A 16,548-nucleotide genomic window follows, 5' to 3' on the forward strand; every position below is an offset into this window, starting at 1 on the left:
AGATCATTTCAATGAAATTACATTGAACCAACGTGGAAAAGACATTAAATTGATGTATGTACCCAGTGGTTTAGCCTACAAAGCGGAAGCTACCGGTATCTTCAGGCTAGAGCGCGCAATTAGTAAGTAGAGCTGACAAGGCGCAGGCACGTTGCGCTCACGCTATAAGGGGGCAACGGCTGTGATCAAAGACAGACTTGATCCTCGCTCAATCAGTAGACCACGTGAGACATATTTAAAAGAAGTACCGAAAGTAACAAAAATGTGAGTACCGAACCGTTTTTGATGGTCTAGTATCGAAAAAGTACCAATGTTGTTTCGGGGTACTTTGCAACAATGATATTGCACAGAAAAGGAGGCACCGCTGTGATCAAAGAATCTCCCGCTTTTTTGTATTGAATATACAGAAGACTCTTTGACTAGAAACTAATAATGTGCGGAAACACCGAATCCCACTGTGTATGTGCACATGAGCATAATTTCTGATGACATACCAGATCCCCTAAATATTGTATGGGCCCGTCTCCCACTTTGAAATTGCTGCATGCATCAGCTGTACGCCATCAACCTCCCCTCAACACACACACACACACACACACACTTGGATGGTGCATGTCTGTAATTTAGAACTCAATTTTATTCTTGGTGGTGCAACAAAGAGGAGGCAGTCACTTTGTTCCACACAGCAGTGGTCTAACACTCTGTGTCTCTGCGTGTTCTATTCATTTAAAGCTCCCTAAGATCCCTCCTCTCCCAACACTGGTCAATTAAGACATTAACCAGTTACTGATTGCTGAGGGAAATGACTCGGAAGGAATCTGATGGGAAACTTCCTCGTTTGTCAAAGTAATTAACCATTAGCAATAAAAGTAAATATTGTTTCACCCCCCCAATAATCAAGTATCTTCTCAACCATTTTTGCAATATTAGTCAAATAAAATATAGCGTACCCACCATTTAAGGCATGACGTAATGCAAATAGACATAATGTGAATCAAAGTAAACTGATGACCATCACACTGACCAAGATGGGTTCCCACAGGTGATACTGACTAACCACAGAACACAATTACTCACTGTTGACTTCCCTCCCATCACAAATCCTCTGTCAGACGGATTCATTCACTTCTATTCTTCTAAAGTTAAGTGGATTTGATTGGAGGCTTACCTGGTCCCAGTCTATACTGCGGAAAAACGTGTGCGACTTGATGTCAGAGAAGCCCGTTTGGACCTGGCAACCCAGCCGCTCTTTGGGGTCCTGTTAGGTGGAGAGAAACGAGTAGAATCAAGAGTTGGCATGCTCAATGCAATAGTCCATAAACAAAAGTGCAAAATGACAGAAAATCTATATCTGCCGCCAGTCATTCAAGCATATTTGTGGCACCAATTTTAATAGATGGTTTATAACACCAATTACAGCAATGTGATCTTGGTCGAATGTAGAGATGTAATATTTACTCAAATTAAACAAAGTTCAGTCAGTATTTCCCTCAAACAAACCCTTACACAATTCCTTTACCCTTAAAAATCTCAAAACAAGGCGATTATCAAAATACCACCAATGAAAAACACACACTAACTCCTGCCAAAAATTCACAGATCAACGATTGTATTAACAGTTTAATTAACTCCATAATCACAATAGATTTACTTTATATTTATCTGTTGTTTGATCTACTATTATTTTAGATTATTCTGTGGAAATGTAATCCAGAGCAGTATTTTTTTGTTACAGTTGAAGTCGGAAGTTTACATACATTTAGGTTGGAGCCATTAAAACTCGTTGTTCAACCACTCCACAAATTCCTTGTTAAACAATAGTTTTAGTCAGTTAGTACATCTACTTCGTGCATGACACAAGTCATTTTTCCAAAAATTGTTTAAAGACATATTATTTCACTTATAATTCACTATCACAATTCCAGTGGGTCAGAAGTTTACATACACTAAGTTGACTGTGCCTTTAAACAGCTTGGAAAATTCCAGAAAATTATGTCATGGCTTTAGAAGCTTCTGATAGGCTAATTGACATCATTTGAGTCAATTGCATGTGTACCTGTGGATGTAATTAAAGGCCTACCTTCAAACTCAGTGCCTCTTTGCTCAATATACAAATGAAGGTACCACGTTCATCTGTACAAACAATAGTACACTGTCTCCTAGAGATGAACGTACTTTGGTGAAAAAAGTGCAATTCACTCCCAGAACAACAAAGGACCTTGTGAAGTTACTGGAGGACACAGGTACAAAAGTATCTATATCCACAGTAAAACGAGTCCTATATCGACACAACCTGAAAGGCCGCTCAGCAAGGGTAGCCTAGTGGTTAGCGTTGGACTAGTAACCGAAAGGTTGCAAGTTCGAATCCCCGAGCTGACAAGGTACAAATCTGTCGTTCTGCCCCTGAACAGGCAGTTAACCCACTGTTCCTAGGCCGTCATTGAAAATAAGAATTTGTTCTTGTTCTTGTTCTTGTTCTTTGTTCTGACTTGCCTAGTAAAATAAAAGTAAAATTAAAAAAGAAGCCATTGCTCCAAAACGGCCATAAAAAGCCAGACTGCGGTTTGCAACTGCACATGGGTACAAAGATCGTACTTTTTGGAGAAATGTCCTCTGGTCTGATGAAAGAAAAAAATAACTGTTTGGCCATAATGCGTTTGGAGGAAAAAGGGGGAGGCTTGCAAGCCGAAGAACACCATCACAACTGTGATACACGGCGGTTGTAGCATCATGTTGTGGGGGTGCTTTGCTGCAGGAGGGCCTGGTGCACTTGAGGAAAGAAAATTATGTGGATATATTGAAGCAACACCTCAAGATATCAGTCAGGAAGTTAAAGCTTGGTCACAAATGGGTCTTCCAAATGGACAATGACCCCAAGCATACTTCCAAAGTTATGGCAAATGGCTTAAGGACAACAACGTCAATGTATTGGAGTGGCCATCACAAAGCCCTGACCTCAATCCCATAGAAAATGTATGGGCAAAAATGAAAAAATGTGTGCGAGCAAGGAGGCCTACAAACCTGACTCAGTTACACCAGCTCTGTCAGGAGGAATGGGCCAAAATTCACCCAACTTATTGTGGGAAGCTTGTGGAAGGCTACCCGCAACGTTTGACCTAAGTTAAACAATTTAAAATGCAATGCTACCAAATACTAATTGAGTATATATGTACACTTCTGAGCCACTGGGAATGTGATGAAAGAAAAAAAAGCTGAAATAAACCATTCTCTCTACTATTATTCTGACATTTCACATTCTTAAAATAAAGTGGTGTTCCTAACTGACCTACGACAGGGAATTTTTACTAGGATTAAATGTCAAGAATTGTGAAAAATTGAGTTTAAATGTATTTGCTAAGGTGTATGTAAACTTCCGACTTCAACTGTACACACACTAACACAACTTTGAACAAAACTATAAACACACATACAGTTACATATTATGTTAAAAAACAAACGTTTTGACTAAAAGACAATTACACTCTTCTATGATATATACATCGTTCAAGGGTTTAAACTCCACCAACAAAACGATATCATCAAAATTTTAAATGAGAGAATTCCAGGACCACGGAGCTGAGTATCTAAAACTATTTCTACCATGACTGAGCACTTGTTGGCTACTTTTCCTTCACTATACGGAACAACTCATCCCAAGCCATCTCAATTGGGTTGAGGTTGGGTGATAGTGGAGACCAGGTCATCTGATGCAGCATTCCATCACTCTCCTTGGTCAAATAGCCCTTAAACAGCCTGGAGGTGTGTTTTGGGTCGTTGTCCTGCTGAAAAACAAATGATAGTCCCACTAAGCGCAAACCAGATGGGATGGCGCATCGCTGCAGAATACTGTGGTAGCCACACCATCACACCTCCTCCTCCATGCTTCACGGTGGGAACCACACATGCGGAGATCATCCGTTCACCTTCTCTGCATCTCACAAGGACACAGTGGTTGGAACAAAAAAATCTCACATTTGGATCTGTCTAATGTCCATTGCTCGTGTTTCTTGGCCTAAGCAAGCCTCTTTTTCTTATTGGTGTCCTTTAGTAGTGGTTTATTTGCAGCAATTCGACCATGAATGCCTGATTCACGAATGCCTGATTTCTCTGAACAGTGTTTAGATGTGTCTGTTACTTGAACTCTGTGAAGCATTTATTTGGGTTGTAATCTGAGGTGCATTTAACTCTAATTAACCTATCCTCTGCAGCAGAGGTAACTCTGGGTCTTCCTTTCCTGTGGTGGTCCTCATGAGAGCCAGTTCCATCATAGCGCTTGATGGTTTTTGCGACTCTACTTGAAGAAACTTACAAACCACATTGACTGACATTCTGTCGTTTCTGTTCTTGCCATAATATGGACTTGGTCTTTTACCAAATAAAGCTTCTATATACCACCCCTATCTTGTGTTGTGACAACTGATTGGCTCAAATGCATTAAAAAGGAAATAAATTCCACAAATCTACTTTTAACCAGGCATACCTGTTAATTGAAATCTATTCCAGGTGACTACCTCATGAAGCTGGTTGAGAGAATGCCAAGAGTGTGCAAAGCTGTCATCAAGGCAAAGGGTGGCTACTTTGAGAAATCTCAAATATAAGATATATTTTGGTTTGCTTAACACTTTTTTGGTTACTACATGATTTCATTTGTGTTATTTCATAGTTTTGATGTCTTCACTATTATTCTACAACGTAGAAAATAGTAAAAAATAAAGTAAAACTCTGGATTGAGTGGCGTTTCCAAACTTTTGACTGATCCTCTATACATAAACAATATCTAGAGTATTCTACACACTCACACACTCCTAGAGTATATTTTACAGCATAAGCAAATCCAATGCAAGTTATTCTCTTTCTTTCCCTCTCACAAGCACACGTGTACACACATACCACATGCGGGTGTGCATGCATGGATGTCTCATGGTAGTGTCTCATGGTAGGGTGGGATATGCAAAATGGTTCATGTTTGAGCACTTTCTGACCACTTCTAACATGGACAAACATGTATGGAAGGTTTTGTTTGCACCACAACAGAATCTCCCATAAGTGTTCAATAGGGTTGAGATCTGTTGACTGACATGTATATGTCGTTGTCATGCTCATCAAACCATTCAGTAACCACTCGTGCTGTATGGATGGAGGCATTATCATCCTATGGGGGCATAGCCTGGTAGCCAAAATAATGGCCTGCCCAGAATTTTTATACGTGACCCAAAGCATGATGGGACGTTAATTGCTTCATTAATTCAGGAACCACACCTGTGTGGAAGCACCTGCTTTCAATATAATTTGTGTCCCTCATTTACTTAAGTGTTACCCTTATTTTGTCAGTTACCTGGAGGTTTCCCTGAGAGTTGTGCAAGGTTGGTAGAACCTTATTCAAAAGGATTCACAGCTGTAATGGCCACCAAGTATTAACTCTGGGGTGTGAAGACATACACAATCAATCCATCCACATTTTGTATTTCTTAGTCATTTGGACAATTTTCTATAATTTTTCTGTCACTTTGAAAATGTGGAGTAGGTTGTGTAGATCAGCAGGGAAAAAATACAATTTGATCCCTTTTTAGATTTAATTGCATGGCAGCAAAATGTGAAGACTGTGCAAGGGGTGTGTAGACTTTCAAATACACGTGTAAGTAACTGTAGTGGATGTGAAAGTCAGCCATAGCATAACACACAAAAAACATGTGAAAGCACACGCACACACAAACTCGCAGTCTCTCAGCCAAATGGGTAAGTGAAGACTGTGCAAGGGGTGTGTAGACTTTCAAATACACGTGTAAGTAACTGTAGTGGATGTGAAAGTCAGCCATAGCATAACACACAAAAAACATGTGAAAGCACACGCACACACAAACTCGCAGTCTCTCAGCCAAATGGGTAAGGCCTTCACAGAGTGACTGTCATGTTGCTGTCCTAATGTGGTCTTGGCCACGTTCCTACACAAGCTGATTTCACTGAGCACTGCAAATAGACAGGGAGAGGGGGAGGGAAGGAGAGAGGGAGACACCTGATTGGCCACACTGGGTTTACACTTCAGCGTTCTTCTCTCACCTTGTTTAAAAAGCCCTTCAGCACGCTGGCGGCCTTCACCGACAGAGACCTTGGGATGCGAATGGGCTTTTCGAGAATAACTGTTTGGGGAAGATAGAGAAAAAGAATGATTGAGAAAGAGAGAGGGTAAGACAATCCTGCGAAGGGAGGGAGGCAAACAATTGGTGATTCACCATTCGGCCTGCCTGTGGGTCCCAGTGCCTGCTGCGTACGAGCGAGTGGGCGGAAGAGAGAAGAGGAGAAAGGATGAGGGGGAATCGTTCTGTGACTGCGTCAGTCGTGTGCAGCCTTGAGACTAATGGCACTCACAATATTGGATCAACAGCCTGGACATTAAGAACACATGTGATGTAGTACAGCACGTTTTTTGCAGCAGGAAACAGTTTGGTAGTATTGTGTAGAGCCTCATCTTGTGTTGGTTAGTTGGACTCAGTGCCACTCTGGGTATGTCCCAATAATATCTCCTTCCTCCTGAGGTGTGCATATGTTCACTCCTCCCCACATTAAAAGCATTGGAATGGTGAAGGCATGGGCTAGATGAAATTTCTTAAACCAGTCATTTCCTGTTAAATCCATAAAGGCAAGTGAACAAGTTCGTACTTCGGGAGAAAGGAGAGGTTATTGGGACGCACTCTGTCAGGTCAAGTCAATCCTTGATTGACCTCAAATCCCCTCTCCCTCAGCAAAACAGCAAAACAAGATAGATATTTCTGATTCCTCATCAACAAACATTGCATGTCTAGGAGCAGACGAGGCGGACGCAAAGCCTCTCTGATGAACAGATTACAGACAGAAGAGTAGTGTTGTTTATCCTCTTCTTCCTAAATGCCCCCAGCCGGCCGGCCCGCTCTGTTGTGTTTGTTTACACTGAGTCCTAATGGAATGTTAACTGGATCAGTCACTGGCTGCATCTCAAATGGCTAGGGCTCTGTTCAAACGTAGTGCACTATGTAGGGAATAGGGTGCCATTTGGAATTCAGCCTCTGGTGGGGTTAAGGAGCTTGGCCTAGGGCCAGGGTTAGGAACACTGATGGTGGCATGTGTCTAGTGGTCGCCAGAAGGAAGGGTTGGGGAGTGTTATAGTATGGCAGAGCGTAGCATAGTATAGACGGAAAGGCAAGCAGACCGAAGGAAAAGGCAAACAGACAGACAAGCGGACAGACTGACAGTTAGTACAACACGTTCCATGACATTCTCATTTGGTTACAACCTAATTGTCATGGAATTTTGGATACCACCATGCCAACCCCGAACTCTGTCTGCATGTCTATGGTTCTGTGGTCTGGCATGTGTGCCAGGGTTTCCCAGGGTGAGGTTGGCACAGGTCAGGCTTGTGGCATAAGGCTAGCCCTCCCCTACAGAGAGAGGGGCTGGTTTCCGCTAGCGAGGTGGCATCAAGGAGACATGCTGCTTGCCCTGTGGGGGCGTGAGGAGGACCAAAAGGCTGGCAGATGCCCGTTCCAATGCCCATGCCCAGACTGCCATGGGTGGGCATGGTGGAGAGAGACTGGGGGGAGGTATGGAGGAATGTTCGCTACTGCGGGGTATGGGGGGTTGTAGTACAGGATAGCACATACAAATATAATTACTGGAACGGACATCCCATTCAATCAATTCTATTTCTATGGTATAATACATATGTCATACAGTTGTCTCTCCAGTGGTCTTGCCTTTCCAGATAGCTCTAGCTGTCCAAATGTCTCATACTTATTTTTAGTGTAGAAATCTTTATCGGTTTTAACACAAAATACATAAAACATATTGAGTGATGTGTGATGTGTTTGTGTGCTGTCTTATAGGGTTTTGGAGCACCAAAATGCTTTTGGTGCTCCATTATATAGATGTAAAAAGTTAGACATATATAGGAATATTAAGTACTACTATCCTGGATAATCATGCCCTTGAGTGGAGGAGTGAGTAGCCAATGTGTGGAGAGCATTTGTTTTTGACACAAAATGGCCACCATGCATCAAACCCGGTGGCTGCTGCACATTGCGTAGTAGTAGGGAATGTCACACTTAACAATGTCAAACACTTTGAGACATTAGTTGTACTCATACTAACCGCACTAACCATACTATTTGTGACGTGAATTTTTATTTTATTTTTATTTCACCTTTATTTAACCAGGTAGGCAAGTTGAGAACAGGTTCTCATTTACAATTGCGACCTGGCCAAGTTAAAGCAAAGCAGTTCGACAAATACAACGACACAGAGTTACACATGGAGCAAAACAAACATACAGTCAATAATACAGTATCAACAAGTCTATATACGATGTGAGCAAATGAGGTGAGATAAGGGAGGTAAAGGCAAAAAAAAGGCCATGGTGGCAAAGCAAATACAATATAGCAAGTAAAACACTGGAATGGTAGATTTGCAATGGAAGAATGTGCAAAGTATAAATAAAAATAATGGGGTGCAAAGGAGCACGTTACACGTTATATTGGCTGACAATTTGTTAGCTACGCTGTCCTTACGAACCACATAGCATATCATTACAGCAGTATGTACCGGTATGTTAGCTATCTACCTAACATTAGTAGTTATACATCAAACTTGCCAGTATATTAACTATATAGGATATCTAGCTAACTACCCAACGTTTGTTGACTTGATTATTCCCATCATTCTTAGCTTAGCTAAATGGTATAGTCGTTGTGCGTTCTCAATGGACATTCGGGTGTTTCGTAAATTTGCTCTGGCTCTACTCTGATTTCAGAGCACTCTCGTCTGAGTGTACCAGATCGCAGAATAATGAATTTACGAGCACTCAATGTCCGGTATCAGTAAACGTCGGCAAAAAAGCGTAATTCAATTGTTGCCAGCAGCCCAGTTACAGTCACCAACGCTCTAGATAACAAGAAAACTGCCCAACCAGCTCTGCTAGGGCGAGTAAAATGGTCAGAGAGGTCTCATTTGTGTCTGGAAGTAGCTAGCTAGCAAGCTAGCCAACGTTAGCTGGGTGTTTGACTGCCTTTGTAAGGTCAGAACGCTCAAATCAACCCTATTCCTCGGCCTGAGCATCCAGTGTGCGCTCCGAGAGCGAAACGCTCTGAATTTACCATCTGACAACGCTCTGAATTTACAATCTGACAACGCTCTGAATTTACAATCTGACAACGCTCTGAATTTACAATCTGACAACGCTCTGAATTTACAATCTGACAATGCTCTGAATTTACGAGCTCACTTTGGCACTCCAGTTTGAATTGAAGAACACACCCGAAGTCGTAAAATGTCTAACTAGTCATTTGTTATGCTAACTAGCTAGCAAGAGGTTGCATAGCAACAGCATCAACTTCCAGTAGACAGGCTAACAGCTAGTATGCTCAACTGAAAGCATACTGTTCATTTACTGTATACTAACATTAACTAATATTATATAGTATGTAGTATATAGTATGTTAGTATGGGTATTTGAACACAGCTATTGAGTGAGAAGAGCTGTTATGAATCCACATCATACTGTAGTGGAGGGCTCTCTCACCTTGGAAGAGGTACTCCTCTGTGTTCATGTCAGGATTGTCGGTGATGATGTCGAAAGGGGACCTCCCGGCCATCATCTCAAACATGAGCACACCTAACGCCCACCAGTCAACACTGAACCCTGGAGAGAGAGACACAGACAACGTCGGCCATCTTGGTTAGTTTCAGCAATAGTATGGTAATGACAGCGATTATGTTCATTCTTTTTTTCCACATATTTTGTATTTAATTGAAGTGGTCGTTTTTTACAATAACTCCTAAATAGCCAATTCCCAGAGCTGAGGTTCTCCCCATTCCCTCCATGTATGTGTTTGTTGATGGGAGGGACTCACCGTAGTCTTCCCCTCTGAGGATCTCAGGGGCTATGTAGTTGGGGGTTCCACAGAATGTACTGGTGGTGTCTCCTGGTCTTATGCCCTCCTAATAGGGGGAAAGAGGCAGAAGGAGAGAGATAAATGAGGGGGGAGAGAGAGAAATGACGGGGGAGAGAGAAGGTGGTGAAGGGAAGGGGAAAGAGAGTGGGGGAAAGAGTGGAGAAAATGGAGAGAAAGAAAGAGAGCCAGAGAAAGCCAAGTGAAAGAGCGTGAGACATTCGATGTCTAGTGTATTGATCCACTTCTACATAATGAATGGGAAGTCAAGTAAGCAACATAGTAGCAGTACTATAACAGTATACAGTAGGTCTGTGCATGGGTCTCACCTTGCACATCCCGTAATCTGTCAGCTTGATGTGTCCCTCGTGATCCAAGAGAACATTGTCCAGTTTCAAATCTCGGTAGAGGATTCCCTTTTCATGCAGGAAATTGAGAGCGATACAAATTTCAGCAGCATAGAATCTGAAAGAAAAGAAGAAGATTCATTCAGGCATGCTTATCCTCGTTCAGAGAATTCCCGGCACCCAGACTCGGTGACACAGTTTGTCCAACTTACAGTTCCATTCTGACCTTGGCACAATGTAGAAAACATCCTGAGGCCCACATACAGTATATGGTATTATGTATATTATACAGGAAGGAGTTTCTGACGAATAGGTGATTTCATTTCAATATTTACATTCTACAACTCACAATTGGCATAGTGAGACGTGGTGGGCTAAATGCTCATGATTTCTCGACCTCTGGTGTGCTTTCCTGAAAAAATACAATATTGCCTATCATATTGGGACATTAATACGGCCTATTCATCCTTTACTGTTACGGCTGCTGTACCTGTACAGGGACCAAATCAGCGGAAATTCCAGAGCGCCAACTAATAGTACTCGATACAACTCAAACTTTCATTAAAACACACATGCAAGGTACTCAATTAAAGATACACTCGTTGTGAATCTAGCCAACATGTCAGATTTGTAAAATGCTTTTCGGCGAAAGCATGAGAAGCTATTATCTGATAGCATGCAGCCCCCAGAAACACACGAAGGGGACGTAAACAAAGAAATTAGCGTAGCCGGCGCTACACAAAACGCAGAAATAAAATATAAAACATTCATTACCTTTGACGGCAATCCTATATGTCCCATAAACATCACAATTGGGTCTTTTTTTCGATTAAATCGGACCATATACAGTGCCTTGCGAAAGTATTCGGCCCCCTTGAACTTTGCAACCTTTTGCCACATTTCAGGCTTCAAACATAAAGATATAAAACTGAATTTTTGTGTGAAGAATCAACAACAAGTGGGACACAATCATGAAGTGGAACGACATTTATTGGATATTTCAAACTTTTTTAACAAATCAAAAACTGAAAAATTGTAAGTCGCTTGGGGTATGTCTATCAGTTTTGCACATCGAGAGACTGAAATTTTTTCCCATTCCTCCTTGCAAAACAGCTCGAGCTCAGTGAGGTTGGATGGAGAGCATTTGTGAACAGCAGTTTTCAGTTCTTTCCACAGATTCTCGATTGGATTCAGGTCTGGACTTTGACTTGGCCATTCTAACACCTGGATATGTTTATTTTTGAACCATTCCATTGTAGATTTTGCTTTATGTTTTGGATCATTGTCTTGTTGGAAGACAAATCTCCGTCCCAGTCTCAGGTCTTTTGCAGACTCCATCAGGTTTTCTTCCAGAATGGTCCTGTATTTGGCTCCATCCATCCCATCCCATCAATTTTAACCATCTTCCCTGTCCCTGCTGAAGAAAAGCAGGCCCAAACCATGATGCTGCCACCACCATGTTTGACAGTGGGTATGGTGTGTTCAGGGTGATGAGCTGTGTTGCTTTTACGCCAAACATAACGTTTTGCATTGTTGCCAAAAAGTTCAATTTTGGTTTCATCTGACCAGAGCACCTTCTTCCACATGTTTGGTGTGTCTCCCAGGTGGCTTGTGGCAAACTTTAAACAACATTTTTTATGGATATCTTTAAGAAATGGCTTTCTTCTTGCCACTCTTCCATAAAGGCCAGATTTGTGCAATATACGACTGATTGTTGTCCTATGGACAGAGTCTCCCACCTCAGCTGTAGATCTCTGCAGTTCATCCAGAGTGATCATGGGCCTCTTGGCTGCATCTCTGATCAGTCTTCTCCTTGTATGAGCTGAAAGTTTAGAGGGACGGCCAGGTCTTGATAGATTTGCAGTGGTCTGATACTTCTTCCATTTCAATATTATCGCTTGCACAGTGCTCCTTGGGATGTTTAAAGCTTGGGAAATCTTTTTGTATCCAAATCCGGCTTTAAACTTCTTCACAACAGTATCTCGGACCTGCCTGGTGTGTTCCTTGTTCTTCATGATGCTCTCTGCGCTTTTAACGGACCTCTGAGACTATCACAGTGCAGGTGCATTTATACGGAGACTTGATTACACACAGGTGGATTGTATTTATCATCATTAGTCATTTAGGTCAACATTGGATCATTCAGAGATCCTCACTGAACTTCCGGAGAGAGTTTGCTGCACTGAAAGTAAAGGGGCTGAATAATTTTGCATGCCCAATTTTTCAGTTTTTGATTTGTTAAAAAAGTTTGAAATATCCAATAAACGTCGTTCCACTTCATGATTGTGTCCCACTTGTTGTTGATTCTTCACAAAAAAATACAGTTTTATATCTTTATGTTTGAAGCCTGAAATGTGGCAAAAGGTCGCAAATTTCAAGGGGGCCGAATACTTTTGCAAGGCACTGTATACCCAAAATGTCCATTTATGAACACCGTGAAATCCAGGAAAAAAGTCACGTTTCCCAACGCAACGTCATTTTTTTTAAATTAAAAAGTTGCCTATAAACTTTGACAAAACACTTCAAACTACTTCTGTAATCCAACTTTAGGTATTAATAAATGTTAATAAACGATCAAATTGATCACGGAGCGATCTGTATTCAATAGCAACAAGTTTGGAAAACGAAGTCCACTTTCCCCCTTCCATTTTTTCCAGCTGTGTACCCGAAGACAGGATGTGCCTATTACTCATCTGACCAAGGATCAAGTTGCCTAGAAATCACAACACTGGCGACATCGTGTGGAAGCTGTAGGAACTGCAAGCCCATCTCCATCTATTATAGCGTGCAATAGACAATACAGAGACTGGCGGATGGATTTTTTCTTCGTCGATTTTGTGATCAGGTTTCCTTGCGATTTTGACCACGGAACTCGTTCTGTTATAGTCACAGACATCGTTGAACCAGTTTTAGAAACTTCAGAGTATTTTCTATGCACACATACTAATCATATGCATATACTATATTCCTGGCATGACGTTGAAATGTTGCGCGATTTTTAACAAAAAGCTGCGAAAATTCGCAGCAGCCATAACAGGTTTTAATAAATGGATAAATTTATAGGTTAAAGGAAATGGCGGAGCCATGATTGAGGGTTCTATCCGTATGCTTTTGAAGTATCAGAGGAGCAGGAGGATGTTGCTGGTTTACCTTGCGTGTTCTTCTGGTAGTTTCCGTTGCCGTTGCATATGAAACATCAGATCCCCTCCGTTGACGTACTCGATCACGAGAAATAACCTACAATCAGAAGAAATGGGAGAGGCATTGGTAAACAATCAGTCTGACCATAGTTTGCTTTGTATGTTTCTATGTTTTGGTTGGTCAGGGTGTGATCTGAGTGTGTATTCTATGTTGGATGTCTTGTTTGTCTATTTCTATGTCTGGCCTGATATGGTTCTCAATCAGAGGCAGGTGTTAGTCATTGTCTCTGATTGGGAACCATATTTAGGTAGCCTGGGTTTCACTGTGTGTTTGTGGGTGATTGTTCCTGTCTCTGTGTCTACACCAGATAGGACTATTTAGGTTTTCGCACATTTATTGTTTTGTTAGTTATTTCATGTCTAGTTCCTTTATTAAAAAACATGAATAACCACCACGCTGCATTTTGGTCCGTTTCTCCTTCACCAGAGGAAAACCCTTACATGGAGTTTGAATGCTGCCTGAGTGGCCCTCTTACCAAGATTGCCATTTTCCAAAACAATAGCTAGTATTATCATCATTGGCCAAATGAAGGCTGCATGTGAAATTGAATGCCCATTATCTGGCTAAATATGATTTTAAAGTTCTTCATTAAAAAAACAACATTTTTTTTTACCTTGGTGAACATTTGTGACAAAAGACTGGGTAATAATGACTGACTCGAAACCCTCTAAAAATGTATGTTTGGTTTCACTTTAAGTCATGGTTCATGGTCTTATGGTAAAGGCTCTCGCAGCATACCTCTAATTGACTACAACTATACATTTCTTTACTTACAATGAAAAGTCTGTCATTGAATGTGTCACTTTTCCCAGAAGCCACAGCTCCGTAGTTTCTTACTTCACATAATGAATGGTGAGCAATTCAGTTGCCTAGTTCCAAGGCCAGTGGAACAATTGTAGAGAAATGGATTCATTTCACCTCTATTTAGCCTGAGTATAAGTCATTCAGAAGTCATTCTCTGTCTGCCTCTTACCGGCTCTCTGTCTGAAAGCAAGAGTGAAGGCCCACTAAGAACGGATTGGTGGACGCCTGCTCAAACACGTGCTTCTCTGTCTGCACCCAGTCAATGTCCTGTAAGGGAAACACACAAAGAGAGAGACAGAGAAAAAGACAAAAACATTAGCAACAATTTTGTCATGTCCATAATCATCGTGGACGAGCTGCTCAACAAACAAACAGACCGAGATGCATGATGCCATGTACGACAGCCTTTGTAAACATACTGTATACAGTATTAGCATTCTTTCATGTCCATGTGCTGTCAAATCAGTTCCCCAGAGGAAGAAGTAGTGGAACATTAAGACACAAAGCAGCCATTTTCTTTTCTCATTGCAATGGTACAATACAAGAAGGTTCTCTTCTCTAAGCCACTTTTTATTCAACCCACTGGATTTCTACTCTATTGGTATTAACCCTTTAGATTAGACTACATTTAATAAATAAGGAAAGACAGAGTAAATTTACTAGTAAATTGATCCAAGTTAGATCCCGACGTAGGTAGGTGTCGCACTAATGATGACCTAAACGGTCTTCTTTCAGATAAAAATAGAAGGCATAACAGAAAGCCTAACACTTAAGTCATGGAAAATACAGTCTGTTCCATAAGTATTGGAATCCTTGATAAAGATGAGAAAAAAAGACCATAGAAAAGATATAATACAAATACTGAGCTGTATTGTATGCTCCAAAATTTTGGGAAATTATATATTTTTATACTACTACTCAGAGAAAGTACAAAAAAATGTAAAAGACGGGGGTCAAAATGATTGGCAACCCTGTTTCAAATACTCTAGCACCCTCCCCTTGCGAGGAGAGCGACACTGAGCATTTTTCTCAAATGTTATATGAGAACACGTCTTACACCATCCTCTTTCCAGATCCTTCGTCTGCACTTATGGACTGCCCTCTTCAATGCAGAGATGGCCATTGCAAAATGTTGATTTTGTGGTCAATTAATCATTTCTTTGTAGATTTTGATGTGTGTTTGGGGTTATTGTCTTGCTAGAATATCCACTTGTGGCCAAGTGCCATCCTCCTGGCAGAGGCAATGAATTAAGGACCTGACTGTACATGGAAAATATGGGATAAATAAGTATCACAAAGACAAACAAATAAAGAAATACACATTTCACTGTCGACATGGTACATCATTCATTTGTAGTTATTACTCAGTAGTACTACTGGCCTATGATCTAATGCAGAAGGGAAACCCAGAGGCACAAATCACAAATAAGAGCACTAGTTAGAGAAAGAGGCACCTTATGTTCTCTTACTCTGACAAATGAAGCAGTAAAAATAGGCAAACACCACATGCATAAACATCACACTAAACACTGCATTTAAAGGAAATCATTTCCAACCCCATAATGACCACCTAGATGTAACGTGTAAAATGAGGAGCTCCACTCTAAGCTTCACAAACAACTCAGTAACTTGTTGTAGTGTAGACTAAGTCATACCCTATGCACAATAAATCTTTCTCTCACACAAACACACGTTCACACACAGAAAGCTTTAGAAATCAGAGCACTTTCATTTCCGAGCCCAAGCCAGAGTTGACAGACAGTGAGCAGATTACAGAGCTCTGCCTGCGATTGCGCCAGAAAGACAAACATCTGTTGCTTTTTCCAGGCCGTGAACTTATACTCCTTCTGACTGAAGTCTTTGGATGGGTGGTTCTCTGCACTCTCTATCCATCTCACTGACTTTATGCCTGTTGTTTACAAACTTCCAATCTACGCATAGAAGTAGACAATTAAATAATTCACTAATATAAAACGGAGATAGCCCTCAGTGGTTCTGGCATCGTCACAGAAGCAATCAATAGCAATTGTTGATCATTGTGCCCTCTATCCATCTCTATGGATCAATGGCAAAGATAAGAGGTTTGCCCTCTAGGTTATATAGCTATAGGAATAGCAACTGACTGTCTGGCTTTAGCTGGGCGGATATTTTTCTGCTAATTTCTAAAAGCCTGGCCTTGGCTACCCTGGCTGGTAGCCTTGGCTGCCCTGAGAGGGACAGAGACAGGATGCCAAGCTGAGGGGCTGACTAGGCCAAACCGAGGCTAAATACCCATTCAG

At 41.3% G+C, this 16,548-nt stretch overlaps 1 protein-coding gene across 3 annotated transcripts in view; it reads right to left on the reverse strand.

Moving 5' to 3' along the window:
- prkcz (protein kinase C, zeta) overlaps positions 1-16,548 on the reverse strand; it is a 184,888-nt gene that overhangs the window by 34,030 nt on the left and 134,310 nt on the right. For all 3 annotated transcript variants that reach the window (XM_064955906.1, XM_064955905.1, XM_064955907.1), the window contains 7 exons: positions 14,439-14,536; positions 13,415-13,501; positions 10,247-10,382; positions 9,879-9,966; positions 9,548-9,667; positions 6,058-6,137; positions 1,169-1,258 (listed from right to left, as the gene is read on the reverse strand). In XM_064955906.1, coding sequence (XP_064811978.1) covers positions 1,169-1,258; positions 6,058-6,137; positions 9,548-9,667; positions 9,879-9,966; positions 10,247-10,382; positions 13,415-13,501; positions 14,439-14,536 — 699 coding nt within the window. The remainder of the gene's footprint in view (positions 1-1,168; positions 1,259-6,057; positions 6,138-9,547; positions 9,668-9,878; positions 9,967-10,246; positions 10,383-13,414; positions 13,502-14,438; positions 14,537-16,548) is intronic.

Source organism: Oncorhynchus masou, chromosome 33, assembly GCF_036934945.1.
Source record: "Oncorhynchus masou masou isolate Uvic2021 chromosome 33, UVic_Omas_1.1, whole genome shotgun sequence".
Classification (NCBI taxonomy): domain Eukaryota; kingdom Metazoa; phylum Chordata; class Actinopteri; order Salmoniformes; family Salmonidae; genus Oncorhynchus; species Oncorhynchus masou.